This window comes from Cebus imitator, unplaced genomic scaffold (assembly GCF_001604975.1).
Source record: "Cebus imitator isolate Cc_AM_T3 unplaced genomic scaffold, Cebus_imitator-1.0 Scaffold108, whole genome shotgun sequence".
NCBI classification, from domain to species: Eukaryota; Metazoa; Chordata; class Mammalia; order Primates; family Cebidae; genus Cebus; species Cebus imitator.
Genome location: NW_016107423.1, coordinates 5,179,607 through 5,206,449, shown reverse-complemented (window position 1 = coordinate 5,206,449; position 26,843 = coordinate 5,179,607). Strand labels below are relative to the sequence as shown.

At 34.7% G+C, this 26,843-nt stretch overlaps 2 protein-coding genes across 15 annotated transcripts in view; one reads left to right on the top strand and one right to left on the bottom strand.

Annotated features, from left to right (window-relative positions):
* SUPT20H (SPT20 homolog, SAGA complex component) overlaps nucleotides 1-18,109 on the top strand; it is a 49,220-nt gene extending 31,111 nt beyond the window's left edge. For 4 of the 14 annotated variants that reach the window (XM_037741836.1, XM_037741834.1, XM_037741833.1 and 1 more), the window contains 12 exons: nucleotides 602-628; nucleotides 1,178-1,210; nucleotides 2,049-2,166; nucleotides 2,979-3,081; nucleotides 3,229-3,387; nucleotides 5,107-5,413; nucleotides 5,816-5,970; nucleotides 8,003-8,058; nucleotides 10,303-10,419; nucleotides 15,192-15,297; nucleotides 16,759-16,859; nucleotides 17,604-18,103. In XM_037741836.1, coding sequence (XP_037597764.1) covers nucleotides 602-628; nucleotides 1,178-1,210; nucleotides 2,049-2,166; nucleotides 2,979-3,081; nucleotides 3,229-3,387; nucleotides 5,107-5,413; nucleotides 5,816-5,970; nucleotides 8,003-8,058; nucleotides 10,303-10,419; nucleotides 15,192-15,297; nucleotides 16,759-16,859; nucleotides 17,604-17,741 — 1,420 coding nt within the window. In that variant the 3' untranslated portion in view covers nucleotides 17,742-18,103. Of the gene's footprint in view, nucleotides 1-601; nucleotides 629-1,177; nucleotides 1,211-2,048; nucleotides 2,167-2,978; nucleotides 3,082-3,228; nucleotides 3,388-5,106; nucleotides 5,414-5,815; nucleotides 5,971-8,002; nucleotides 8,059-10,302; nucleotides 10,420-15,191; nucleotides 15,298-16,758; nucleotides 16,860-17,603 lie in introns of all 14 variants that reach the window. The other 10 variants (XM_017537991.2, XM_017537993.2, XM_037741835.1 and 7 more) reach the window with 10 other exon arrangements.
* On the bottom strand, nucleotides 17,833-26,634 carry EXOSC8 (exosome component 8). The gene is made up of 11 exons (XM_017538010.2): nucleotides 26,371-26,634; nucleotides 24,902-24,938; nucleotides 24,657-24,720; nucleotides 24,200-24,273; nucleotides 22,704-22,749; nucleotides 21,564-21,669; nucleotides 21,426-21,471; nucleotides 20,532-20,628; nucleotides 19,248-19,368; nucleotides 18,560-18,666; nucleotides 17,833-18,237 (listed from the first exon to the last, which is right to left on the bottom strand). The coding sequence occupies exons 1-11, from the start codon at nucleotides 26,385-26,387 to the stop codon at nucleotides 18,122-18,124; spliced, it is 831 nt and encodes a 276-aa protein (XP_017393499.1). The 5' UTR covers nucleotides 26,388-26,634; the 3' UTR covers nucleotides 17,833-18,121.
* Between the last annotated feature and the right edge of the window lie 209 nt (nucleotides 26,635-26,843).

The window sequence follows — 26,843 nt, the reverse complement described above, 5'->3', positions numbered from 1 at the left end:
TTAGGTAAAAGTCAATGAGAGGAAATAGCAGGGAATCCTCAACTTATTTTTTCACATGACCAGTTTTTATTATAAAAGGATTGAATATTTTGATTATATACTTTTTTTTAAGTTATATACATCACAGTAGTTTATTTCTGAATCTTCAGCTTGCATTTTTAAGGAAGCCATTTTTTTCCTTTATTTTTATTTTAGATTTAGGGGTTATGTGTGCAGGTTTGTTTCAGGGGTATGTTGGATGATGCTAAGGTGTGGGTGTCTGTTGAGCCCATCACCCAGGTAGTGAATATAGTACCCAATATTGATTACTTATATTTATAAAAATCTTTCACTTAAAGACAATATACATTGGCCATTTAAATTTATTAACTTTTATAGAAAACAAGGGTGATATATGTTATGTCATGAAAAAATTGGTCTATAAAGCCAAGTGACTAATTTGTTTGACAGGAAGAAAATTGAATTTTTTACCTTTACATCAGAGTAGCTGCATGATTTATTATCTTCCAGTCATTCTTCCATACTCATAAAGTATTTAATAAATTATGAAGTCAAAGTTTGAGCTGCATTAACTAAGTTTTTTTTACATTTTATATTTCAGCTCCTCCACAGATGATCATTCAAATTGGTAATTAAAAAATAAACTATTTTAATCTGTTAAGAGATTATATCAATGTCAAACTCTTTAAAAAGACTTGCTAAAGTTATTTTATTCGAATTGGAGATAAATATGTATACCTTGTTTGAAATATATTCTAAGGACCTGTTATGTAGACATTAATAGTAACTTCTAAAATTGCAGGTTAAAGTGAGAGGAAGGCCAAAGACCTTTGCACATGGTAGTTCAGTGATTTCCCTGTAGGACCAATAGTTGTAAGGGTATATAGCACTGTAACTTTCAGCCCAAATTATGTTTTAATAAATAAATTTTGTGCCAAAAGAAAGTCCCTTAATTATATCAACCAAGTTATTCACATTATTTCATAATGCATGCAAAACTTAGTCATTGTTTTATATGTTTAAATGCAATACAGTTTTTTCCACATCTTGATAGATTTAACACCAATTTATATTACTGTGACTAAAACATGGAAGATTTCAAAAGTAATCCCAAGGCTCCTTAAGACAACTTTTACCTAATTCTTTTGTCTCCTTTTTTTTCCCTTAAACATTTTAGGTTCATTATTGGCTCAAAGACTGATGCTGAGAGGTAAAAATACTTGCATCTGTATTTTTGGTCAGGATGGATATGAAAAATATTTTGCATCTGTATTTTTGGTCAGGATGGATATGAAAAATATTTTGCATCTGTATTTTTGGTCAGGATGGATATGAAAAATTTTTCGCCCTTATAGGTTAGAGAATACTTCATTAAGAGTTAAAAACTTTGATTTTGGTTATGTATTAACCATATATACAATATTTATGGGCCTCTTGTAAAATTAGGGCACTGACAGTAAAATCTCTAAGGTCCTTTCCAAATTTAAAACCTTATTGATTCTGGAAAAATGTTTAAAAGCTTATGATACACCAAACTATTAAGATTGGTTCTTTTTGTGGGATGAGATTTTGGGGGGACTTAAATGCATTTTTCCAATGCATTATAATACCTAGGATGTTTTTTTCATATAATTAAAGAAACAAAAAAAAATGTTTAAAATATAGTTTTGTTTTAAATAAGAAAACTTAGATACACTTACTGTAGCTAAGGAAGATGATTTCTAGATAGTACTTTAATCAGAATCTAAGAAGGGAAGTGAATATTTTCTTTGGCTGCTTATTACTTAAGTAATCCCTGCAATTTCTGTATTATAAATAAGATATTGAAAGTATATCTTTAGATTGTTATTTAGCAAAATGTTTTAGACAATTTTTCCTTGAACAGATTAAAATTATGTACTTTTAACACAAAGACAAATTGCCTGATTTTAATTTATGTGTCAATTTTGACAGAACCTTTTTTTCTCCATTATTATTCTTTCCTATAAAATAAATTTCTGTTTAAAACTGGTTATCCAATCTTTACCTGTTTTCTCTTGATATTTTAGGGTAGTCAACCAGTACCAAGAATTAGTCCAGAATGAAGCTAAATGTCCGGTCAAGATGTCACACAGCTCCAGTGGCTCAGCCAGCCTGAGTCAGGTTTCTCCAGCGAAAGAAACAGAAGTGTGTTTCATTAATGTTACTTCTTTGGCCCAGTTGTTTCACAAGTAATCCGAGAAATGTTAAGAATCATTTTTTGAGGCCGGGCGCGGTGGCTCACACATGTAATTCCAGCACTTTGGGAAGCTGAGGCGGGTGGACCACCTGAGGTTAGGAGTTTGAGAGCAGCCTGAACAATATGGTGAAACCCCATCTCTACTAAAAATATGAAAATTAGCTGGGCATGGTGGCACGCACTTGTAATCCCAGCTATTCAGGAGGCTGAGACAGGAGAATCTCTTGACCCCCAGAGGTGAAGGTTGCAGTGAGCCGAGATTGCACCACTGTACTCCACCCTGGGCGATAGAGCGAGACTCTGTCTCAAAAAAATGATCATTTTTTGAGGAGTGGAGGTACTGTTTAGTTTTGTTTTTACTTTTGCCTTTTTTAAAATTTAACTGTTTGTAATATAATTTTTAAATGTACACAAAGTTAAAAGAAAAATTATAACGAATACCTGTGTTCTAGTTATTTGACTTTAACAGCTGTTACTTTCCTTTGATAGGCATGGAAGGGTGGAAGCTTTGTTTTCATCTTACTCCTCTGCCATTCTCCCTAAAACTCTTTCTTCCCACCCCATCACTCAGAAATCTTTTCCCCATTCTTTATGTGTACTGTAATATATTTCATGGGTCTTGTGTGAAATTTCCTCTGTAATACATGTAGTATTCAATCTAACTACTAAGAGCACTTTGCAGAGTTAAAAATTGTGTTTTTATCTGAGGTTTATAGCAGTATTTATTTTAACAAGTATGCTTAATATCACTGTCTTTCAGCAAACTGAAACTGTGTCAGTTCAGTCTTCAGTATTGGGGAAGGGTGTAAAACATCGACCCCCACCAATCAAACTTCCCTCAAGCTCAGGAAATAGTTCCTCAGGTACTACATTTCTTAGTTTTCTACAGTCTAGGATAAGAAACATTATATAATCATAATCTCTTTTTAAAACTTTGCCCCCATTTTGATTTCTACAGTTCACAGAATTTTGAATTATAAATTTAGAAAATAACTTTTATGTTCTTCTAGGTAACTATTTTACACCACAACAGACAAGCAGCTTTCTCAAATCTCCAACTCCTCCTCCTTCTTCTAAACCATCAAGTATTCCTCGGAAATCATCTGTGGATCTCAGTCAAGTTAGCATGCTTTCTCCAGCTGCCCTATCACCTGCCAGCTCATCACAAAGTGAGTCATAACTTAAATTCTTCATTAAATCTTCATAAGCTTTTGCATTAGTGTTTCTTAAGACAGCTTTTTTCAACCTGTGAAGTAGTGATATCTGAATGTACTGTGTACCCAAAATGTATAAGTTGCTAGAAGCTGCAGGCAGAGCTCTTGTTGATTGTATGTATTATGTCTCAATTGTAATTGTACTTGTTTTTCTGTATATATGTATGCATTCTGCGTATACCTTTCTTATAGACTTGCAACCTACACATCTCCTTAAAAAAATAATCTAGTAGTTACATGTGGCAATAAGATTTCAAAATATTTTTTATTCCAGTGTACCCTAGGAATATTTTACATATTTATGTAAATTGTGTGGCTGATATGAAAAAAAATGTCATAATAGTTGTTGCTGCAGGTCCTATCTTTGTATATGTAAGAAGTCAACTAGTTCCAAGGTGGTGATACAATAAACTGAAAAACAATATTTCAACAACACTCCTACACTCTTTTATAAATTGTTGTCAGTTACTAAAATGTTATGATCATGAAGCATTATTCTGAAGATACTGAAATGTGATTTTTACTACTGAATACTTTTTTTTAACATCAAGAAGAGTTTTACAAGAATGCTAGCATTAGTTTGGGAGAATTTCTTCAAATTAGTAAATATCTGAAAGGTACCAATTTGGGGAAAAGAGTCATTTCAGTTTTTTAGATTTTTTGTAGATAGCTAATATATGCTGAAAGTTTTAGTACACTGCACAGTGATAGGGTGGTCTTCGCATTAGATATAAACATCTTTATCTTGATAGCTCAAAAGGTGTAATTTTTCTGCCTTCTTGTTTTGCACAAAGAAAAATATATAAATTTTCTGAAAGTCTTATTCACACTTCTTATGTTGTGGGTATGGATTATGGTAATCTACTGCACACAGTTGTTACTTTAAGTAAGGGTTGAGTGACAGCTTCTGGACATTCACATTTCTTTCCTTTCTTTCTGCAGGACATGAAAGCTAAAAAAGAAAACACCTCAAGAGCTTTTGGTTTTACTTTTTTGGTTTTTGTTTTTTGTTTTTTGTTTTTTTAAAAAATTGATAAACTGTGCATACTTCATTCACAACAGATTTTCTATACATTCTACATTTAAACAGAAGTACACAGTTACTGTTAAAGATGCAGTATTATCTATCAGATATTTGCTTTATTACTGTTTTTTATAAATTTGTTTGTCAGGATAAACTTGATGTGTTAGGAATTAAACATGTATATTTAGGTGCCAAATATGATTGTTAACCGTATGTAACTTATTAAATATGTTCACAGTTTATCTCAGACTTTTACACTAAAGAAGCAATATTTTTAAATGAAGTCTTGAATTAATGAAATAGTAAATAACAAATTAATTTGAATTCCTTTTGAACTTTTTAGGCCAAGGGCAGCATGTAGGAAACTAACTTTTAAATGGGTATTGTGGTAGAATATAACTGTATATTTATACTGTTACTGCAATGGCATCTCTAATGGGATTTTTAGGTGATATACTGCATCCTTAATTGTAATTGAGTGTAGCAACACTCATGTATCATGTGTAGAAATTAACACTTGCAGTTAACTGCTTTAAAAAAAAAAAAAACTAGAACAAATTGTCAGTGCTAAGTAAGATTCCATTAACCTTATTTTAAAAGGACTGGCCATTTATAACAAACTAGCAATTTTTATTTTTCTCAATGAGCAGGATCTGGAACTCCTAAGCCATCTACTCCTACACCAACCCCTTCATCGACCCCACACCCTCCTGATGCTCAGAGCTCAACTCCTAGTACCCCTTCAGCCACCCCTACTCCCCAAGATTCAGGCTTCACCCCTCAGCCCACTTTGTTAACTCAGTTTGCTCAGCAGCAAAGGTCTCTGAGCCAGGCAATGCCTGTAACAACCATTCCTCTTTCCACCATGGTAACATCTATAACTCCAGGAACCACGGCCACCCAGGTCATGGCAAACTCTGCTGGACTTAACTTCATCAATGTAGTGAGCTCTGTTTGGTAAGTTTGCATTGATGTTCTGATTTTTTTTTTTAAGAATAGTTTTACCAATCTAAATTCTTAATTTTTGAAATTAAGAGCAAACTGCATATTACTCAGACTGAACAGGAATAGTTTAGATATGGACAGAAGCTGCCTGACATGTATGTTTTAATTTTAAATAATAACGTTTGTTAACTGCACAAAGATGATACCTCATCTTGTTTTTGTTTTTTGGTACTTCATCTTGATAGCAGCTTAGAATTTCCTGTTTATCCTCTGCATTACCATCTTTGAAATTTAAGACAAATAAATAACTAGTTGTGTTTGCTTAGTAGTATGTTTTTTAATCTGAGGAATTATGTGGCTGATTTTTTTTTCCTTTTACAGTGAAATTTAATGCTTTGTCTTATTCTCCTGCAGTGGAGCCCAGGCTTTGATGAGTGGTTCAAACCCCATGCTGGGCTGTAACACTGGTGCCATAACTCCTGCAGGAATAAACCTGAGCGGCCTTCTACCCTCAGGAGGTCTGCTACCAAATGCATTGCCCAGTGCAATGCAGGCAGCTTCTCAAGCAGGTCAGAATGTTGGAAATAACCTCTAAAAAAATTAAAGTATATGCTAAAGTAAAAATGTAATTTTAAGAGTAATGCTAAAGGCATTTAATGTCATTATTTCATGAAGTATTATATCACAGGTATTTCATTTCAAAAGCCTTTCAAGTTCTGATATTTGATTTAAAAGCTATCTAGCAATCAACTTCTATGGAAAACTTGGTAAGCCTTTGAGTCTGTACACATCTTTCTTTTACTTTCCAAATAACAAAATCAATTTTGGTAGCCTTATTGTCATTGTAGTTATATTCCAGGGAAAATAACTGTATTTTGAAAATATACATTGTGCACAAGAGGCAACTGCATTGCAGTTAAGAGCCTGGATTCTGGAGCCAAACTACCTCAACTTGAATCCCAGTTGTGCAACTTAATTTGTGTAATCTTGAGAAAGTTACCTTTGTGTCTAATTCTCCCTATAAGTAAAATGGGAATAGCAATAATAACTTATAGTCATGAGGATTAAATGAAATATAATACAGATTATGTGCTTAAACTGTGCCTGAGACATAATAAGCGTTCTTTTATTTAGGAGTAGTTATTACCGGTACAGAACAGTTATAATAACTTGTGCTTATTTTTTTGATGCTCTTTAAAAGAATGTATTATAATATCTTGAAACAATTCAGTTTCTACTGAGGAAACATTTAATAGAAAAAACAATCTAGAAAAACTTACTAGAAACTTTCTGTGAGTTATGAGAAAGAGAACCCAGAGAATATAATTAAACACGTTAACATGTCGCTGTAATTTCCTAATTCTCGCTAGTGTTCTTATTTTAGTAAGCATAAATGTGTTTTAGTGGCAAAAGTCCTGGAAATGGAATCACATCTTGAGTTTAGGATATTTGCGTGTAATTACCAGTTGTACCGGTTACACGTGGCTTCAGTTGCTAAACTGGGGCTTTACAGAAGTCACTACATTTTTCTCCCTTAGCCTCAGTTCAATTCACTCTAAAGTGGGAATAAAAATATCTTCAGTTGGTACTTAAGAGAAATAAATTAAGTATGAAAGTGCCGAAAGCTAGAAAGCATTATACAGATGTCATCCACTTTTAAAAGGGAGTTAAGCCATTTTTTTAAATGAGAATTTTTCCAGAAAGGGATATTTTTGCCAAATTTCAATCTGATTATACTTTTTGGTTTCTTATACAAGGCTTCGCTAGTATTACATGTGCATTTCTTGCCTCAAATTGTTTTTGAAAATGATCTGATAGAGAACTAGATACATGTTTAAATAGTGTTCAGATTGGTATATTTTGTTAGTAAGCAAAATATATACATACCTTGAGACCAAGGTAAGCAAACTGCAGCACACAGCCTAAGCTAAGAATGGTTACTACATTTTTAAAAGGATTGTAAAAAGAAGATGTATCAAAGGTCATTTGTGCTCACAAAGCCTACATTGTGGCCCTTTACTGAAAAAGTTTGTCACCACCAGCTTTAAGCTATGCTCTATGTTATGTTACATAACAGATTTTTTTAGGAATAAGTTCAGAATTAACAGAGCACTGTCTCCTAACTCGCAGTTTTGATCCTTATACACAAATTGCAACATTCTTTAGCATTCTGAAAAAATAGCATACAGCACACCAGTTCTTAGAGATAGGATTATTATAGTGTACTATGTAGCACTGAGAAATGTAAATAGTTGCCAGTACCTGGAATATATTTGCACAATAGTGCTAGTTTTATTATACCCATGGTGTTCACATAATTCTTGATGACTCCGTTCAGCCAACAGAAGAATGAAAAAGAAGTCTCAGTTTCTGAAATAGAGAATATAATGTACATCTGGTGCTTCACAATTTTGAATAAAATCTCAGGATTGATAAATATTGAAAAAAAATTTTTTATTGTTTTTAAGATATTTTTGAAGTATGGAAAATAAGCATATCTGTGCAGAAAGTACATAAGATTATTATATATATTAAAGTATAAATTATTTTCATGTGTAATAAACTTTCAATTCTGTTATAACCATGCATTTTATTTAACAGGTGTTCCATTTGGTTTAAAAAATACTTCAAGTCTCAGGCCCTTAAATCTACTCCAGGTAAACCTGAAATACTGCTTTTGATTAAATTTTTTATACATTGACTTTTTTTCTAAACAATGTGAATATGTATCAGCACTTGAAATTCTGAGGTCTATTTAGAATCTTCTAAGGGTGTGGTTATTATTGCTACCTTTGTATGATCAAGTGGATAAAAAAGAATCAGTATCCTATATACTACGCTTTGGCTCCAGTAGCCCTGCCTGATTATGAACTAGCTGTGCTAGTGGGGAGAATTTACACCTACCAAGGAGGATATTTGCCTACAATAATAGTAGTGGGTATATTTAGAAAATAACTGCTTTCCCAACAGATATTTTATGTGTACATATATGTAATACTGTTTTTTGTGCTTGAAGGAGATTTTAAAAATAGGTATGTGGCTCACAACTATAATCCCAGCACTTTGGGAGGCCCAGGTGGGTGGATTGCTTGAGCTCAGGAGTTCAAGACTAGCCTGGGCAATATGGTAAAACCCCATCACTACAAAAAATTAGCCAGGCATGCACCTGTAATCCCAGATCCTCGAGAGGCTGAGGTGGGAAGATCACTTGAGCCCAGGAAATCGAGGCTGCAGTGAGCTGACATTGCATCACTGCATTCCAGCCTGTGCAGCAGAGTGAGTCCTGTCTCAAAGGAAAAAAAAAAGGGGGAGTGAATTTACAACATTCCTGGTCTTATGCTAGGTCCTCTAATTTAAAGAAGGAGTAAGCTATTAGTGTAGTAGTTTGGCAAATAGATAGACATGAATATAAAGATCTGTGTATATGACGTAGCAGCGCTATGGATTGATGGGAAATGACAATAAAAGATCAGCCACCCTGGCACTCAGAAATAACAGACTGGGAAATTCTCATTAGAGCTAAAATTTAAAACTTATTGCTTATACACAATGCATGTGTTTGCAGACAGTAATTGCATAACAATGTACTTATAATATGGACAAGCCCACAAATTGCATTTGTTTAGCCTACCTTCCGGCATATTGCTTGTGAAATTTTCTTAGAGATCAGTGTCAGTGTTAACAGGAATGGAAATCCTTTAGTTTATTGTATTTTTCTATATTTATTATGTACTGATTGAGGATGGAACATTTGACCTATGCTATGTCCACATTTACCTAATGAGCTGTGATGGATATAGATAGATATTTTGACCCAAGGATTTTTTTTTTTTTTTTTATACTATACATGCCTAAGAGTTCTATATTTGGTATTTTTTTGGACAAGGACCTCAAAGTGGTCCATATATAAACCCCTATAGCTTAAAATGGAAAAACTTATTTGTTTTTTGGTATATTTGAAAAGTATTGTTTTTCTTTTTAACCTAGAGTTTTATGAGTGCTTCTTGAAAAATTCTTTTTTAAATTTGAATTAATTACATTCAAATTACATTTCCATTTTAAGCTATAGGGGTTTATATATGGACCACTTTGAGGTCCTTGTCCAAAAATATACCAAATATAGAACTCTTAGGTCTGTATAGTAAAAAAAAAAAAATCCCTGGGTCAAAGTATCTACCTATATCCATCACAGCTCATCATTAGGTAAATTTGGACATAGCATAGGTCAAATGTTCCATCCTCAATCAGTATATAATAAATGTAGAAAAATATAACAAACTAAAGGATTTCCATTCCTGTTAACACTGAGACTGATCTCTAAGAAAATTTCAACAATTTAGATGTCCATATTTATTTTGAAGACCACTACTTTCTATGTCATGACAGAGAAAGTAGGGGTCTTCAAAATAAATATGGACATCTAAATGCACTTTTTCAGCTTTGAGATTCCTCACTGTGTTATATAAAAGGTGGTGTATAATTTTGTGTTTTTGGCAAAACTAGAACAAATTAGTGGGGGGTAGCTTTTTGTAATATACATTTCTGATTCATAAGCTGCTTGTTTGTACTTTATAGTGTATTTAATGTTCTTTCGTATTAATGTATAAAAAGAGCGAAATAAAAAGTAGCCTTTGAATTGGGATAGCTAACTACTAACTTGAAGCAGAAAGATTTATGTTTAAGAGTATTAACATACTTGGGAACCCAAATAGGACTTAAAAATTGCCTCTAAATATATCTTTTTTTTTAAGGGCAGCCAACTTGTTTTTTGTTCACCTGTTTCCTCAATAACTAAAAGAATGACAAATAGCAAATGATCCAAAAATATTTGTAGAATTAAATTTAAATATTTGGTATAAAATAATGTGAAATTGGTTAATTTTTGTTTAAATTCTTAATAGCTTCCAGGTGGTTCACTTATTTTTAACACTCTGCAGCAGCAGCAACAGCAGCTTTCTCAGTTTACACCACAGCAACCTCAGCAGCCCACAACTTCTAGTCAACAGCCAGGGGAGCAGGTATGAGTTTTCTAGTCTTCTATATGCTTTTACATCAAATTTGTAACATTTTCTGGTATATTTCAAGCATACTTCACGTGCTTTGTTAGTGTAAACATTTCCTGTACTGTTTTTATTAACAGTGGTAGCAGTCAGCTATTGGGTACGTATTCCTAATAAAACAGTCATACCGTACTGAATAGATGCTATCCCCTGCATCTTGCATAGTAGGAATGAGATTCAGATAAATGGCTTGCTCATAGCCATACAGTGAGTGGCCAAGCCAGAGATTCAAAGCTAGGTCTTTCTGCCCCTATCACTCATATATTTTCTACCCCATCATTATCTTTCTGTTTTTAGGATTTCATTGCTATTAGAATAGAGATGTCCCTATTATTATAAAATGTAGGGCAGTGGGAACACACACAAAACAAATGTGTACACTGCCAAAGAGAATGAAATTGAATAAGAACTGCAATAAATGACAGTAGAAGGAAGTACAAGTGTTTCTAAACTTTGGATACACTGGAGTAATCTGAGAAACTAAAAAATACTGATTCCTGGGTCCCACATGTAAGTTTCTCTGTCTCAAAATTATATGAAATATTCACTTTTGCCTAGTTTCCCCCAGCTAAGTCTTAGTTGGATAAAGCTCATTTTCTAATAGAGTCCTCAGGAAGGGCACATTCAAAGCTTACCATTTTTTAATTCTAACCACATTAAAGATTTTTTGGCTAGATATAAAATCCTTTGTTTTCTTTCAAAAAAATTAATTGTAAAATACACATAAAATTTACCATTTTAACTTCTTCAGTGTGCAGTTCAGTAATGTTGTGTATTCACATTGTTGTGCAACAGATTTCTATTATAGAACTTTTTCCATCTTGTAAAAATGAAACTATATCCAGTAAATAACAACTTTTTTTTTTTTTTTTTGAGATGGAGTCTTGCTGTGTCACCCAGGCTGGAGTGCAGTGGCGTGATCTTGGCTTACTGCAACCTCCACTTCTTGGGTTCAAGCAATTCTCTGCCTCAGCCTTCCCAAGTACCTGGAATTACAGGGCATCTGCCACCATGCCTGGCTAATTTTTTTTTTTTTTTTTTTTGTATTTTTAGTAGAGACAGGGTTTCACCATTTGGCCAGTCTTGTCTTGAACTCCAGAACTCGTGATCCACCCACCAAGGCCTCCCAAACAACTCTTTATTTCCTCCTCCCCCGGGCCACTATTCTACTTTGTTTGTATCCGTTTGACTACTCAAGATACTTCATAAAGTGTAGTCATATAGTTATTTGTCCTTTTGTGTCTGACTTATTTCACTTAGCATAAAGTCTTCAAGGAACCTTCATGTTATAGCATGTGTCAGAATGTTTTTTATCATGCCGAATAATACTTGTAAATACCATATTTTGTATATACCATGTTCATCCACTGATGAATGGATAAACAAGGTACTTGGGTACCTTCCACCTTTTGGCTATTGTACATAATGCTAGTATGAATGTGGGCGTACAATTATCTCCTTGAGACCCTGCCTTCAACTCTTTTGGATTTATACCCAGACGTTAGATTGCTGGTTTATGTGGTAATTTTTAAATTTTTTAAGAAGCATCATACTGTTCCATAGTGGCTATACCATTTTACATCATTCCCGTCAACAGCACACAAAGATCACAGTTTGTCCAAATCTTTGTCAACACTTGTCATTTTCTGGTGGTGGTTGGGTCTTTGGGTATTTTGCCTTTTTTTTTTTTTTTTGCAGCCATCCTAATGGGTGTGAAGTGATAATCTCATTGTGGTTTTAATTAACCATTTTCCTTAACGGTTAGTGGTGTGGAGCATCTTTTCAGATGTGTGTTGGCCATTTGTATATCATCTTTGGAGAAAAGTCTATTTCAGGTCCCTTGCCTGTTTTTTTGTCAGATTATTTTTTGTTGTTGCTGAATTGTAGGAGTTCTTCATTCTTTATGTACACGTATCAGATGTTGATTCACAGATATATGGGTTGTCTTTTCACTCTTGATTGTATCCATTGCACATGTTTTTTTATTTTAATGTAGTTCGTTTCTTTTTACTTTTCTTGCCTGTGCTTTTGGTATCATATTGAAGATCATTGCCAAATGCAATATACTGAAATGTTTTCACTTCTTTTCTTCTAAATGTTCACTAGTTTTAGGTCTCCTTTAAATTTATTAAAAATGCTTCCTACTGTTGTTTTGCTTTGTATGTTTTTGAGAAATCTGATGCCAGTCTAATTATCTTGCTCCTATAAGTTTAAGCAGTTTGCCTAGAAATTTGTTTTTGAGAAATCTGATGCCAGTCTAATTTTCTTGCTCTTGTAAATTTATTTAAGCAGTTTGCCTAGAAGTGTGCCCTGAATGTTTAATATTTTCACTAGGATGTGTGTCAGAATTGATTTTATTTTTCCTGTGGGTCCTTTTAGTGTGTAGAGTCAGTTCTTTATTTCTGGAATGTTTTCTTGATGATAATTTGTAGTGTCATAAGTGGAAGCTAAGATTATTGTGTTGAGGTCATTCTTTTCTAAAATAAACATTTAATGTCATGTATTTCCTTCTCAGTACTGCTTAAGCTACTTTCCACAAATTTTGATATGCCGTGCCTTCATTTTGTTCCATAGAATTTTCTGTCTTACGGATTCCTCTTAAATGAGTTATTTAGATAATGTTTGATTTCTAAGTACTTGGGAATTTTCCAAATTATCTTTCTGTAGTTGATTTCTAGTTTATATCCACTGTGGTCTGAGAACATTTTTGGTCCTTTTAAGTTTGTTGAGGTTTGTTTGGTGCCTGAGCACATGATCTGTCTTGATGAATTCTCCACATATGCTTGAAAAAAAAATGCATATTCTGCTGTTAGGAGTGTTCTGTATTAGATCAGGGTATTTGATGGTATTATTCAGGTCTTCTATATACTTTTTTTCCTACATGTTTTTTCAGTTACTGAGAGAAGTTTTGAAGTCTTCAAACAAAACTGGAAATTTCTATTTCTCCTTTTGCTAAAGGTTGTTTTTTGAGCCCATATTGTTAGGTGCCTATACATTTAGGATCGTTATATTCTTGATTAATTTACCCTTATCATTAACAAATGACCTTTATCTTAGGGTAATATTTCTTGTTTCTTTATTCTGATTAATGTTAGTGTTGTACATCTTTTTTCATCCTTTTAGTTTTAGCCTTAGTTCTTTTATTTCTTAGTGTTTATTTTTCTTCTTCAAAATGTTTGTTTAATCGTTATTTCTCCTGTTTGAATATTCCATTTATGGTGGTGGCTTACCGTCTACCTTAGGTTTGTGGAGTGTTTTGGGGGGAAATTTATATCACTGCTAGTTTTTTTGCATTTTGAGCTTTTTTGTTTTATCAGAGCTCCATTTTGGTAGTGATGTGGTCTGCCTTATTCTGTTGTTCATTTCATGAACTGGGTTCCAAATTCAATAACATACCCTCCTTTCAGCTATGTGCTCTTTTGTCCAATCTCTATCTCCAGGGAGTTCCTGTCAAGATAAATGTAACTTTTGAAATGTTTGGCTTGCCATTACATACTGAAATGTTACTTCAGACACTATTTTAGGTGGTACCAAAGGATGTCTTCTGCAGAGCAAAAGTTTTAATTCGCTGAAGTCTCAGTTAACAGTATCTTTCCTTTATGGAAAATGCTCTAGGTATCATGTCTCAAAACTCTTTACTTAGCCCTAGGTCCCAAAGATTTTCTCTTACGTTTTTTTCTAACAGTTTTATAGTTTCCTATTTTGAATCCATAATCCCTCTTCAGTTAATTCTTGTACAAGGTGTGCAACTTAGGTCCTTTTTTTTGTTGGTTGGTTGGTTGTTTTTGGTTTTGTCTATCAATATCCAAGCTATCCTTTCTGAATTACTTTTGGACCTTTGTTAAAAGTCAGTTGGGTCCATCTGGGTGGGTCTATTTCTAGGTTCCCTGTTCTATTTCATTAATCTATATGTCTACTCCTTAGCCAATACCACACTGTCTTGTTCACTGTAGTGAGTCTTAAAATTAGGCAGGTTTTTTCCCATACCATTTTTCAAAATTGTTGTAGCTAATGTAGGTTTTCTACCTTTCCATATAAATTTTAGAATCATCTTGTCTATATCTACAAAAACCTTGCTGCGATTTCTAAAGGAATTGAGTTAAACCTGTTGATCAATTTGGGGAAGAACTGCCATCTAATTTTTTTTTTTTTTGAGAAGTTGTGAATGGTATTTTACTTTTCACATGTTCATTACCAATATATACAGTGCTGACTTTTGTATGTTGATCTTGTATTGTGCCCTTTTACTGAACTAACTTACTACTTCTAGGAGCTTTTTTGTAGATTGCTTAGGATTTTCTACAGACAGTTGTGCCATTTGCAAATAAGGACAATTTTACTTTTTCCTATAAAATCTATATGCCTTTTATTTCCTTTTCTTGACTTAGGCTGCTGACTAAAAGTTTTAGTACTATGGTTATGTTACAAAGGGTGTTTTAAGCTTTAAAAAACTGTTTCCATGAAGCTTTATAAAAGCCATAGGCATTATGAAGGTAGTATCAAACAATCAATAAATACAGATGCACTGAAAAATAAAGCTTTCTTTGTTCAAATACTATAAATGTATTCTTGCTTATTCTAAATACCTTTGAAGTCTTTTTTCCTTGTTATTCTTTTTACAAGACTAGTCTAAATACTGATGCTTTCTTTCATACAGGAAAAATACTTACTTACCAGCTTAAATTTGTTTTTCCTTCTTGTTCAAGTCATTTATTAATTTGTTTATTCAGGGTTCTGAACAAGGTTCAACCAGTCAAGAACAGGCCTTATCTGCTCAGCAAGCTGCTGTCATTAACCTTACTGGAGTAGGAAGTTTTATGCAGTCACAGGCAGCTGGTAGGTATCTTCATAACTTTATATGCTGAATTTAGTAAACATATCTAATCTATTTGGGATCTCACCACTTAAATTACTTTCTTTTCCTTCCCTTGCAAACAGTAAACAGGAAAAAGTAAAGCTATATTTAATGTGTGAACTATTAAATTAATGGCTGAGATTTTTTCATTAATTTGATAGTGGATTAATTAAAAGAGCTTTGACTTAACGTAATTACCACAGTTGTATTTTCCTTATGTTACAGTTTACCGGCAAAATTTAATAATTATCCAATTTACTAGGAAGTTACTAGAGCTGTTTTCAGTGTTTGCCAGTAGTTATCTTAATTAATAACTTTTCAGTTTTCCTGGGTTAAGACTGAATTTTTCTACATTGCATAATATTTTGTCTCATTCTCGTAACTTGTAGTTGCATAAATGACTTAAGTCTTAATGGTCAGTAGCATAACTTCTGTAAGCCTCTTTTATCATTTAAAAAAAAAAACGATTAAATTACTTCTCAACACATCCAGCAGTAAATGGTGAACTAAAGATTTAGTCTTAATGAATATTATCTTGTTAGCTGAAGATGATAATTCTAACTTCATACTTAACAGTAAGCCACACGTATAAGAAAACTATGATAGAGTTTGATGATTGAATGAGTGACTATGTTATCAGCATCTTAAGTTATCACTGTGGGCTTACTATGATGCCTTTAGAAGTCCTTTAGAATAATCAAGATCTTTATTTTGGCAGTAAGTAATCCTTACATAGTTTCAATTTAGAGGTAATGAATTCCCAAATGTTAAGTTTACGTAAATATGTACCATTATCAGACCAGTTGTGAATTTCCGAAAAGAGCTGTAATGTAATTCAGTAGAAAGGACTCTAGTTTGAAAAATCATGAGAATGTTCCTAGCCACAGACTTGCCACTTAAACCATGTTGGCCTTAAACTTCCTCATACGTAAAATGAGTGTTGAACTGATTACTGTTGTCCCACTCAGCTGAAAAATAACAATGCTCAGTCTCAGTTCACCACCTTTGTTGTTAATAGTCTGATATTCATTGCAGCATCTTTTGTTTAAAGCAATTGTCTGTCTACCAGTTTTGCTGTTACAATAGTTTAGATTTCTTCCATCTCCCTTTTCCTACTTTGTTGGTTATATTTAAAAAATAATGTACTCTTCTAAACAAAATAGCACCAGTATCAAATTCCATACAGATGCAAGAGGAGAGGTTCAGTGTTTTGACACATAATGCACTCCCTTCTCTTGTGTCCAGTAAGTTCCATAATCAGTGGTAGCCCCAACTAACAGGAGACTATATACTAAATTTATTCTGAAATGTCTATGATTTGATACTTAAGATTAATCTTACTGCTAACTTTTCTATTATTTCATTTTCTATGTTGTCCTTTTCTAACCCCGGTAGCCTTCAAACTTTTTGACTGCCCTGCTTTCCCCTTCTCCTCTCTGTAGTGTTGTCTCAGCTTGGCTCTGCCGAGAACAGACCTGAGCAAAGCCTTCCTCAGCAGAGATTCCAGCTCTCCTCTGCCTTTCAACAGCAGCAACAGATACAAGTAATCCAGCAACTTCACTCTGATTACATTTTTAAAGATACTCAGCTCCAAAAGTACCTCAAAATAACTTGCTTTAGTTTTGACTGTCTTTTAAGACTATACAGTAATTTGTAAATAATTTAGCAAATTTTAAAGTCTGACATTTTAGCCAGTCAACTTGGAGCACTGAATATATTTTGTACATTTAAGCCATACTTTCTGATTTAAAATTTTTCATGAAGTGCTGGTGGCACATTAACATACATTTTTCTAGAATGCAGTATATTTTGAAATAGACAGTTTTAAGTGCCAATTGTTAACTTTCTAATATTTTACTGCAGAAAAGTGTTCCTGTTAGTAAATGTCATACCTGTTTATTTAGAAAAATGTTATACCATAATTTTAGGAAGGAAAGTCAGCATGTTATAGTTGACTATCTTGATATATTCAGGGTTGTTTTATGTTGCTATAAACTAACATTATACAACAAAATGGTAACTGAAGTTGCTGAGTTACTACAATATTGACTGGCAGGGCAAAGTAACAATTTGGAAGTTTGCCAAGAATCATTTTTAAAGCCCTCAGCAGGCTTCTGTGCCACTGGTGCTGTTTGACTGTGCATTGTCTCAATGTGGTATAGTCCCTTTTGTTATCTTGGTGCTTTCTCCCTTTTTCAGTTTTGTTGTTTTCATCACTCTCAGGAAAAGAACCTTTCCACACCTGCCTGCATTTAACATAACTTGATTTTTTCCCTCCCTTTTGCAGCAGTTGCGATTCTTGCAGCATCAAATGGCTATGGCAGCAGCAGCAGCACAAACAGCTCAGCTACATCGTCATCGGCATACAGGCAGCCAGTCAAAAAGTAAAATGAAGAGAGGCACGCCAACCACTCCAAAATTCTGAGTCTTGCATTATTTTTTTTTCCTTTTTTAAAAACACAAGAGCATTGAATCAAAAGGATTGAGTTTCTACTTCCTTTTTGTTTTTTTTTTTAAATGTGTCAGTATTTTACATTGCTAGATGTACAAACTTTATACAGAAGCACAACCTTATCATTTTTAAATAAAAACAGGGAAATGGTTTAACAAACTAGGGTTGGTTTGCCTAAGTCATTCCTTTTTAAAAATGGTTTCACTATACATAATATATATGGAAGTGATCTAAGAAATACTAGAAATATCTTCCAGGAGAATGTAGTTTGAGATTTATTTAGTACAAAACATTTGTGCACAGTGTTAACAAATACAGTTTTTACAAATCTGTTTTGAAAATGTGGTGGACATTTATTTGGGTTTGATACTCTTAATTACTTCATCCATCAATTTTTTAACTTCTTTGTGTCTTGTAACTGCTCGGCTCATACAGTCCTGAAGTTTAGCTCCAGTTAGCCCGCTTCCACCTGAAAAATTATTTTTCCAATACTTACACTAATGTCATGTCAAATTATAAAACAAAAAATTGGATAATGTAAATTGGGGTACAGTCTCAAGATCTGCAAGTTAGTTTAACAAGACCTCCAAGTGATTCTAATGTATGTCTTAAGTTTAAGAACCACTGACATACACCATAAAGGTGTAAGAAAATTTGAGGTAGCTAAGAAACAACAGTAAACTTAAATTAGGTAAATAAAATATCCCATATTCCATTTGGCCCTCCCTAATTTAAAGCTAAGACCGAGTTTTCATCTACATATGTTTAGGACTGAAGTGGCAAGAACATGCCTGGTTTGTGAAGACAACAGAGCTTGCCTTCCTCATCCATTACTATTGTTAAGGTTCCTGTTGCCAGATGTTCCTCCTCTCCAGTAGGGTCAACTATAAGCAAAGTGCTATAAAAAGAAAAAAGTGTAAGTTTATCTATCCATGGAACAAATTTTACTTTAAAAATACTAAACACACTATCAGCCTCCCAAGTAGCTGAAATTACAGGCACACACCATCACACCCGGCTAATTTTTGTATTTTTAGTAGAGACAGAGTTTCACCATGTTGGCCAGGCTGGTCTCCAATTCCTGACCTCAAGTGATCTCTGTCCTCGGCCTCCCAAAGTGCTGGGATTACAGGTGTGAGCCACCATGCCTAGCCCTGCTTTTGTATTTCTGAACATGCTAAAATCCTTGAAAAATACTGAAGATAACTTCAGGTAAATCTTTAGTGAAAGAATTGAAAAATTAACATTACACAGGTAAGGAACAGGTAAAAGGAACACAACTGATCATCCAATTCAGGATGCTTATGAAAGCATATAGGTTGACTAGAAAAAATTGTGCAGGGAGAAGTATAAATTGAAGTGTTAATGGAAAACTAGGATGTGGGGTCACCATAAGCATTTCTGAAGAGTTAGAAGGCTGAACATCAATTACCCTAATCTTAAATATAGAAAATTTTAAAGTAAGTTTGATTAACTTACTCATCAAACACAGCAAAGGAAGTTGCAACTGGATGAGTTCTAATATTCAAATAACTTTTCTTCTTTAAATTAACTTCTGCTAAAGCAGTTTCTTCATTTATAGTAACTTCAGGCAACTGTACTAAGAAAAGGCAAATTTGTAAAATAATTCTAATGGACAAATGGTTTCTAAGCTTTTTTTTTTTTTTTTTTAAATTCACCTATGCCTCTATTTAACTTGCCCAGAACATTCCTTTTTAAAAAGTACCTTACAACGACTAAGGTAAATACAGAGGATATACATTGCATTTCACAGCATCTGACATTCCTACCTAGTGCTTATTGCATAATTTTTTTTTAAGTTTAAGAAGTCAAAATGATTTGCTTTTTTAATTTTTAGAGAGGGTATTGCTATGTTGCCCAGACCAGGATTGAATTCCTTGTTTCCATCATAGTCAAGGCAAATGAGATCACAGTATAGAACCCAGGCAAGCTAAAACAGAATTAAGACAAAAGAAAATTCAATTCCTGCCTCAACCTCCCCAGTAGCTAGGCCTATAGGCATGTGCCACTGCACCCATTTTTGAAATAAAAATGATTGCTAATAGATAACATGTCTAGCTAATCTATATCTGCTAGGTCCTGTTTTAAGCATTTTCACATTTTCATTGTATTCATCTAATCAATACTCTTATAAAGAAGTACTATTATCCCTATTTTATTATAGATAAGGAAACTTCAGCACAGAGTGGTAAAGCCAGGATTCAAACCTAAGTCTCTGCTTTAACCACTCTATAATAATATTACTGTGCTAACTTTATTTTCCTTCTCCAATTATTTGTTCTTACCAATTCAGCAGTGCAATGATAGGGAATATGCACAAGTCATTGAACTCTATAGGGTCAACCTAGACTCCTTGTTAAGAAACTTCACTATTACTGTGGCCTCACAGTAAAAACAACAGAATCCATTCTACTTCTTTTGGTAGTATCACATAAAGAACTATGAAGATACTGGCAGATCTTCACCAATCACCTAGCCAGAAGTTAAACTCTTAACTACCTCCCCAACCAATATTTTGGAAAGGAACGAAGTCCTAACCTAAGTAGATGGGTACAGTCAAAGCAGCCATCTTAAACAGCATTCAGTTAGAGAATTTACAACAATCAACTATATTTGGAAAGTCATGTCAGTATTACATTCATTAATTTGGAAACATATGAAAGTAAATGTACATGAAAAGTTTCACAAAACAACATTCTAAACCATTTGTGGAAATACTGCCTTTTTAAAAAGGCTGCTTACCATTTTTTAAAGCTGCTAACAAAGCAAATGTGCAAGCATCCAAAATGTTTCCATCATAGTCAAGGCAAATGAGATCACAGTATAGAACCCAGGCAAGCTAAAACAGAATTAAGACAAAAGAAAATTAAAGCCTTCTAATGGGAAGAACATACTATTTGCTTAGACATAAGAACCACAGAACCCTTGGTTAAACAAGCAAGATAATCTTTATGGCTCGGAAACCTTAAATGCTTTACCTTTGTAAAGTAGAAAATCAAAAGGAAGTAGACAAGTTTTGGTAAAAGCTGGCTTTTGATTACCAAGCTGACAAATGGCAAACTTGTCCATTTCCTTTAATGGAGCTACAGATATAGAAGAACTTCCACTCTTATTGAGAGGTTATAGTTGAGAGAGATGGTTTTGAAAGCCCTGGCTAAAATTCAAAAGGCACCTTCTCATAATGCATGAAATGTTTAGGTTTTACAGTGCTAACGTATCAGTTTATGTGATCTGGTAGGAAAGCCTCTCTAGTTTCTAATCAACCTAGTTTTACATTTTCAAATAAGACTTTTGGAATCTACTGTATGGTTTCACCATAAACATACATTAACATGATTAGCAATTAATCTGCTACAAAGAATAAAAAATGAACTTTTCTCTAAAAGTTAAGGGGGAAAAAAATTACTTCAATTAAAAAGGTAGCTCCCAGATGCAATAAGTTAGTCAAACTTGTTTTTTTATAAACAATATGGTTCATTTAGAGAATTATAGAGTAAGAAATTACTGAATCTCTAAAATCTGTAGACAGTCATATTTAAGGCTACTTTGATTGGTTGCTTTAATTTTCTTCACTTTCCCCCTCAAAAAATCCCTTCAGAATTAGTAAGAACTTAAAAGCTTCTCTATTCCTCTTACCTTTCCTGGAGAAATGCATAAGTCCTCTTTCTGAATTATCTGTGAACTTGATTTAATGACAAAGAGCAAAGTAAGTGAAAAGTCAAAAACTATCTGAAAATGAAATATAGTAAGATTTTATATATATGGTGCTCTTACTTTTCAATGACATCTGCAATGAACTGGCTAGCCACTTGGGCTTCTTCTCCAGGAGGTCCAGACCGGAATCTCGATGAACACAGGGGTGGTAGATCCACATTAGGAACTGAAAGAAACACTCTGCAGCTATGAACTAAACTTTTTAACTTCTGGATTACTCATGGGTTAAAGGTATTATCCACAGCAAAGGCAACCATGGCCATGGATAGGCTTTTCTGAGTAGAATGCATTGGAACATTAGAGTTATATTCTGTTTGTTCTCTGTAAGACTCCTAGACTTAGATAAAATGAAATTTATATTTTTCTTTTTCCCCCATATGCATTTTTAAAAAATCTATTTTAGGCCTTAATTCTCCTAAATCCTTCACAAAAGTTTTCCTGGTATCTTTCAAAACACCTCAATCTGTAACTGAAGATAGCTCCTCTGTTTTTCTTATTTAAAAAATGTTGGTTTCTATCATAAAGAACAGATGGTTCCAAGACAAGAAAAAAATAGCAGTTGTATAAAGAATCTTTATGGAAACAAAGTGTGCAGTGACAGTTCTCTGACTAAAAAAAAAATTCCATTCTATTTTTTTTTTCTTTTGAGACAGGGTCTCACTCTGTCACTCAGGCTGGAATACAATGACATGATCACAGTTCACTGTAGCCTCGATAGCCCAGGCTCAAGCAATCTTCTGCTGCAGCTTCCCAAGTAGCTGGGACAGAGGTGTGCACTGGCACATCCAGCTAACTTTATTTTTTTGTAGAGACGGGGGTCTCCTTTGTTGCCCAGGCTGGTCAAACTCCTGGGCTAAAGCGATCCTGCCGCCCTGTCTCCCAAAGTGCTGGGATTACAGGTATGAGTCACCATACCCAGCCAAAATTCTATTTTCTTACTTCGTGATATATGAATGTATAAACAAGAATTGAGAAACCAAGTTTGATAAAGGTCAAATGTATGAAATTCTATATCCTGCTATTATGCTATCTTTTACTAACACATACATGGAAAACTTTTGAGGAATGTGTTTTATTCCTAAATATTTCTGAATATTAGGAATAATTTTCTTTACATCAACTCAACTAGTAGGACTTAACTAAAATTATCAAAATGTGTTAAAAGTATTTGTATTAAAATTACAAAATCATTTAACTTACCAACATATCCTTTATCAGGGGCATCTGTTGGTGGTGCTGCAAATTCCTATAGTAGCAAAGAAATGTTTCTTATTGAAAGAAGCTACTAAAAAATTATGAAGACAATTCAGTATTGGTGCTGCTGATCCTCACAATAGCTCTACAAGATAACAAGGTACTATAGTACAATAGACTTCATTACAGTGCTGCTCAAGATTACCTGGAGATCTTTTAAAAAATACTAATTGGGTTTGTGCCCCCACCCAGTAGCCAAGAATCTCTATTTATTCCCCAGATGATACAACCACATTTAGGAACTGCTGCTTTAGTGGTAAAGAGCAAAAGCTCAGCCAGGCATGGTGGCTCACACCTGTTATCCTAGCACTTTGGGAGGCGAGGTAGGCAGATCACCTGAGGTCAGGAGTTTTGAGACCAGCCTGGCCAACATGGCAAACAACATGGCCATCTCTCTACTAAAAATACCAAAAATAGCCAGGCGCAGTGGCAGGCGGCTATAATCCCAGCTACTTGGGAAGCTGATGCAGGAGAACCACTTGAACCCGGGAGGCAGAGGTTGCAGTGAGCCAAGATCATGCCATTGTACTCCAGCCTGGGTGACAGGGCCAGACTCCATCTCAAGGGGGAAAAAAAAAAAAAGCAAAAGCTCTGTAATCACTAAGCCAGTTCAAATTTCAGAGCCACACTTACTGGCTGAGACTTTAGGCAAGTTACTTAACCTCTAACCTTAAACTCCTCATCTGTCAAATGGGAAGAATAGTGTCTACTACTCCTAGGGACTACTAATAAGGGCCAAATGAGATAAAGCTGTTAAATCCCAGGCATAAAACCTGGCAAGGAGGGAGTTCTCAAATCTTACTGTTATGTATCACTCTAGGTTTATCATGGAAGAATCTCAACTGAGGTTAAGTAACACAGGGTGTAGTGTAGTCAAAGAAGCACAGGCTTTGGATTCAGATTTATGTTTTAAGTTTTACTTATGCGTCTTATGTACCTGGACAGGTTACTGAACCTCATTTATAAAACAGTAGGTGGAGAGAAAGAACAAATCATTGTTGTAAGGATTAAAGTGGATAATTCCGTAAAGCACCTAAGCACCTAAAAAGGTATCTGGAACATAACAGGTACTCAGTAAACAGTAGCCATTATTCTCTCAAATTTTTCAACAATTTTAATTTTCTACACATTTACACAGATTAAATGTCATCGGCTAAAAGGATGTCACCAAAAATCTCTGTTAATTTCTCAAATTATATAACCAAATTTTTTAAGAGTGATTAAGATTTTAAAAGTTATTTCATTTTGGTACATTTGACAAATGTTCAATTAGTCATTAAGCTTGGGTCATATTATCTAACACTCATAGTGAAAGCTCTTGGGAAATTAAAAACTGACACCCAACTGCCAAATCAACAGAATTTTAGGTGTAAATTATAATCTAATAAATAGAGGAGGCTAATTTAGTAATTCAAATCTCAATAGGATATATTTGTACCCACCGCTTTAACTCCACAGATTACTGTAGTGTTTCCCAACTTCACTAAAGCAGAACCGTCTGCAGTACTAATTGAACCTGAAAAGATAAGCAAAATGAAAAGTCCATAAAAGGAAAACGGCTACAAAATTATCTACATAATCATTAAGTGTGTTAGTTTGCTGTGTATGATTATCTTGCTACACCTGTCAGTTGCTTATGAAAATGTATTTCAAGTTGGAATAATTGATTTTAAATGATATGAAACTTTAAAATTCGTGTTTAAATAATTATTCACCTGTCCTTGAATTTGTGTTAATCATTTTTCATTCAGTTACAGGGCTTTTGTACGGATAAAAAATCTCTTGACAAAAAAATCAAATCATTTAGACAGGAAGAATTTGGCTGAAAAACTGTTGAGGTGGTTCAGAGACTAAAACTTGGGATTATCATACAGTTGAAAGTGGAAAATACATCCTTACCTATGTTGACAGTTGTGGTTCTGAATTCACCAAGTTCTCTTCCATCAGGACGGCAGTTCTCTTTCTAAATAAATATAATGTTTATATAAAAAGATTCTACCTGTTACATACTTTACATATCTATCACAAGTTTTACACCCATCAGGGAAACACATTAAATGGATTTATTTAAATTACTTGAAATTTATCTTTAAAAGAAGCCCATTGTTATCAAAAGGCACAACATGTACATAAACTTTACTCACCAGAAATCTCCTGTAATACTCCAGAGGTTCCACAGTTCTGAAACACATGTTAAAAAAAATATATCTGAGATAAATGATGAATCTTAACATAAATCCAGAAATGGGCAAAGCTCTTTAGAATGTGGTGACACAGCAGAAATTGCCACAATTTTTAACTAAAAGTAATTCTAGAAAGTAAAAACCCTTGCAGTAGCAATCACATCCAATTGCTATTTTAACTCTGCTGTAATCGATTAAAAGATTGGCGTCTAAAAGCCCTTTGAGTGAGCTCTTTAAAAGCGGATTAATCTAGGTGTCAGAAAAATCATGTCATTTTTGCTCTGAAACAAGGATTCAGAGTGATCTAGTGATCATGAAAAGAGATTATTTTCATAAACTAGTGAACATGAATAGTTAGATCGTACTAGGTAACTCAGGAAACAAAAAACGTACATCTTTATTTTCACTGTAACTGAAACAGCATATTCTTCAATTATAACTGGAGGCCATAAACAATTGTAACATTAGCAGTACCTGCAACTTTAACAAACACAGAGACCACAGATGTATTCATTTGGGTACGGTATGTTTAGGCTGTTACTTTGAAATCCCACGAGGTACTTCTAGACTCGTCACTAGATCTTGTTTAAGAAGGTAAATTTTAAAGCAAGTATATATACTACTATATCATGACTTCGGAGTTTATATTCATAGATAACTATTTCAACATAATGGGTTTCCTTTGGAATCCTATTTTATCCATTTTTTAAAAAACTTTAAGAAAGTCCATAGGCTACACACACAAAAACCTTCCGAGCGAGGCATGATTCTTTTAGAAATAAATTACGGGAGAGGGAGAATCAGGCGGTATGTGGCTCTGACGCAACAATCTTTACGTATTTGTATTTATTTTTTGAAACAAGAGTCTCACTGTCCCCCAGGCTGGAGTGCAGTGGCGTGATCTCGGCTCACTGCAACCTTCGCCTCCCGGGTTCAAGCGATTCTCCTGCCTTAGCCTCCCACGTAGCTGGGATTACAGGCTTCCACCACCACGCCCGGCTAATTTTTATATTTTTATTAGGGACAGGGATTCACCATGTAGAGCAGGCTGGTCTCGAACGCCTGATCCGCCCGCCTCGGCCTTCCAAAGTGTTGGGATTACAGACGTGAGCCACCACGCCAGGCCACAATCTTTAAAAGATTACAACTATGTGTCCTGGGACTGCACGTTCACTACACACCACGCTCACGAGCGCTCGCAGCGGATATGGAACTACAGTCCTTTTCATCTCCCGTTCCACTAGGGGAAAGAAGCCCTTTCTTTTCACTACGACCACCTCCAGGTCCTCCCGCCCGTCGCCTGCTTCGACAAGGAAGGAAATAGCACTCCAAAAGGGTCGCCCTCCAGGTGAGAGAATCTCAGCTAAGAGTTAAAGGAAGCCGTCGTCTGCCAGGGTATAGAACTCGACCCTCCAGCCGCCAACACTCACTTGAACCCAGCCGCCATCTTCCCGCCCGCGCGTCTGCGCCTGCGCCGCTCTTCGCCTACGCGCCTGTTCCGCCACCGCACTTTCGACACGGATGCCCGGGCCGCTCACGCCACAGGAAACTCCAAGGCGGGGACGCGACGAGAGGCCCGCCTTGGCTTAGACTTTATCCTGGCCAGACGCCCTTCTAGGTTTCCTTGCTTGGACGTATTTTGACGAATCTGCTGTTAGAGAAGGAGAAGGTGTCCTATAAAAAAGCTGGTGCTGTCACTCAGAATAAGGCCAATATTTCGGAGAAAACAGGGTTTCCAGCGAAGAATCAAGCATTGCGTGTAGCGCGTTATTCCAATGTTTCTGCGTCTTTTTTCCGCCTGTGACTCAGGCTGAGCCCTGACCTTGCCTCTTCCCTGGTCAAGGGCTCTCTGCTCCAGCACGTTGAGAGATCTGAACTTTTATGCGCTCATTATCCGCACCAC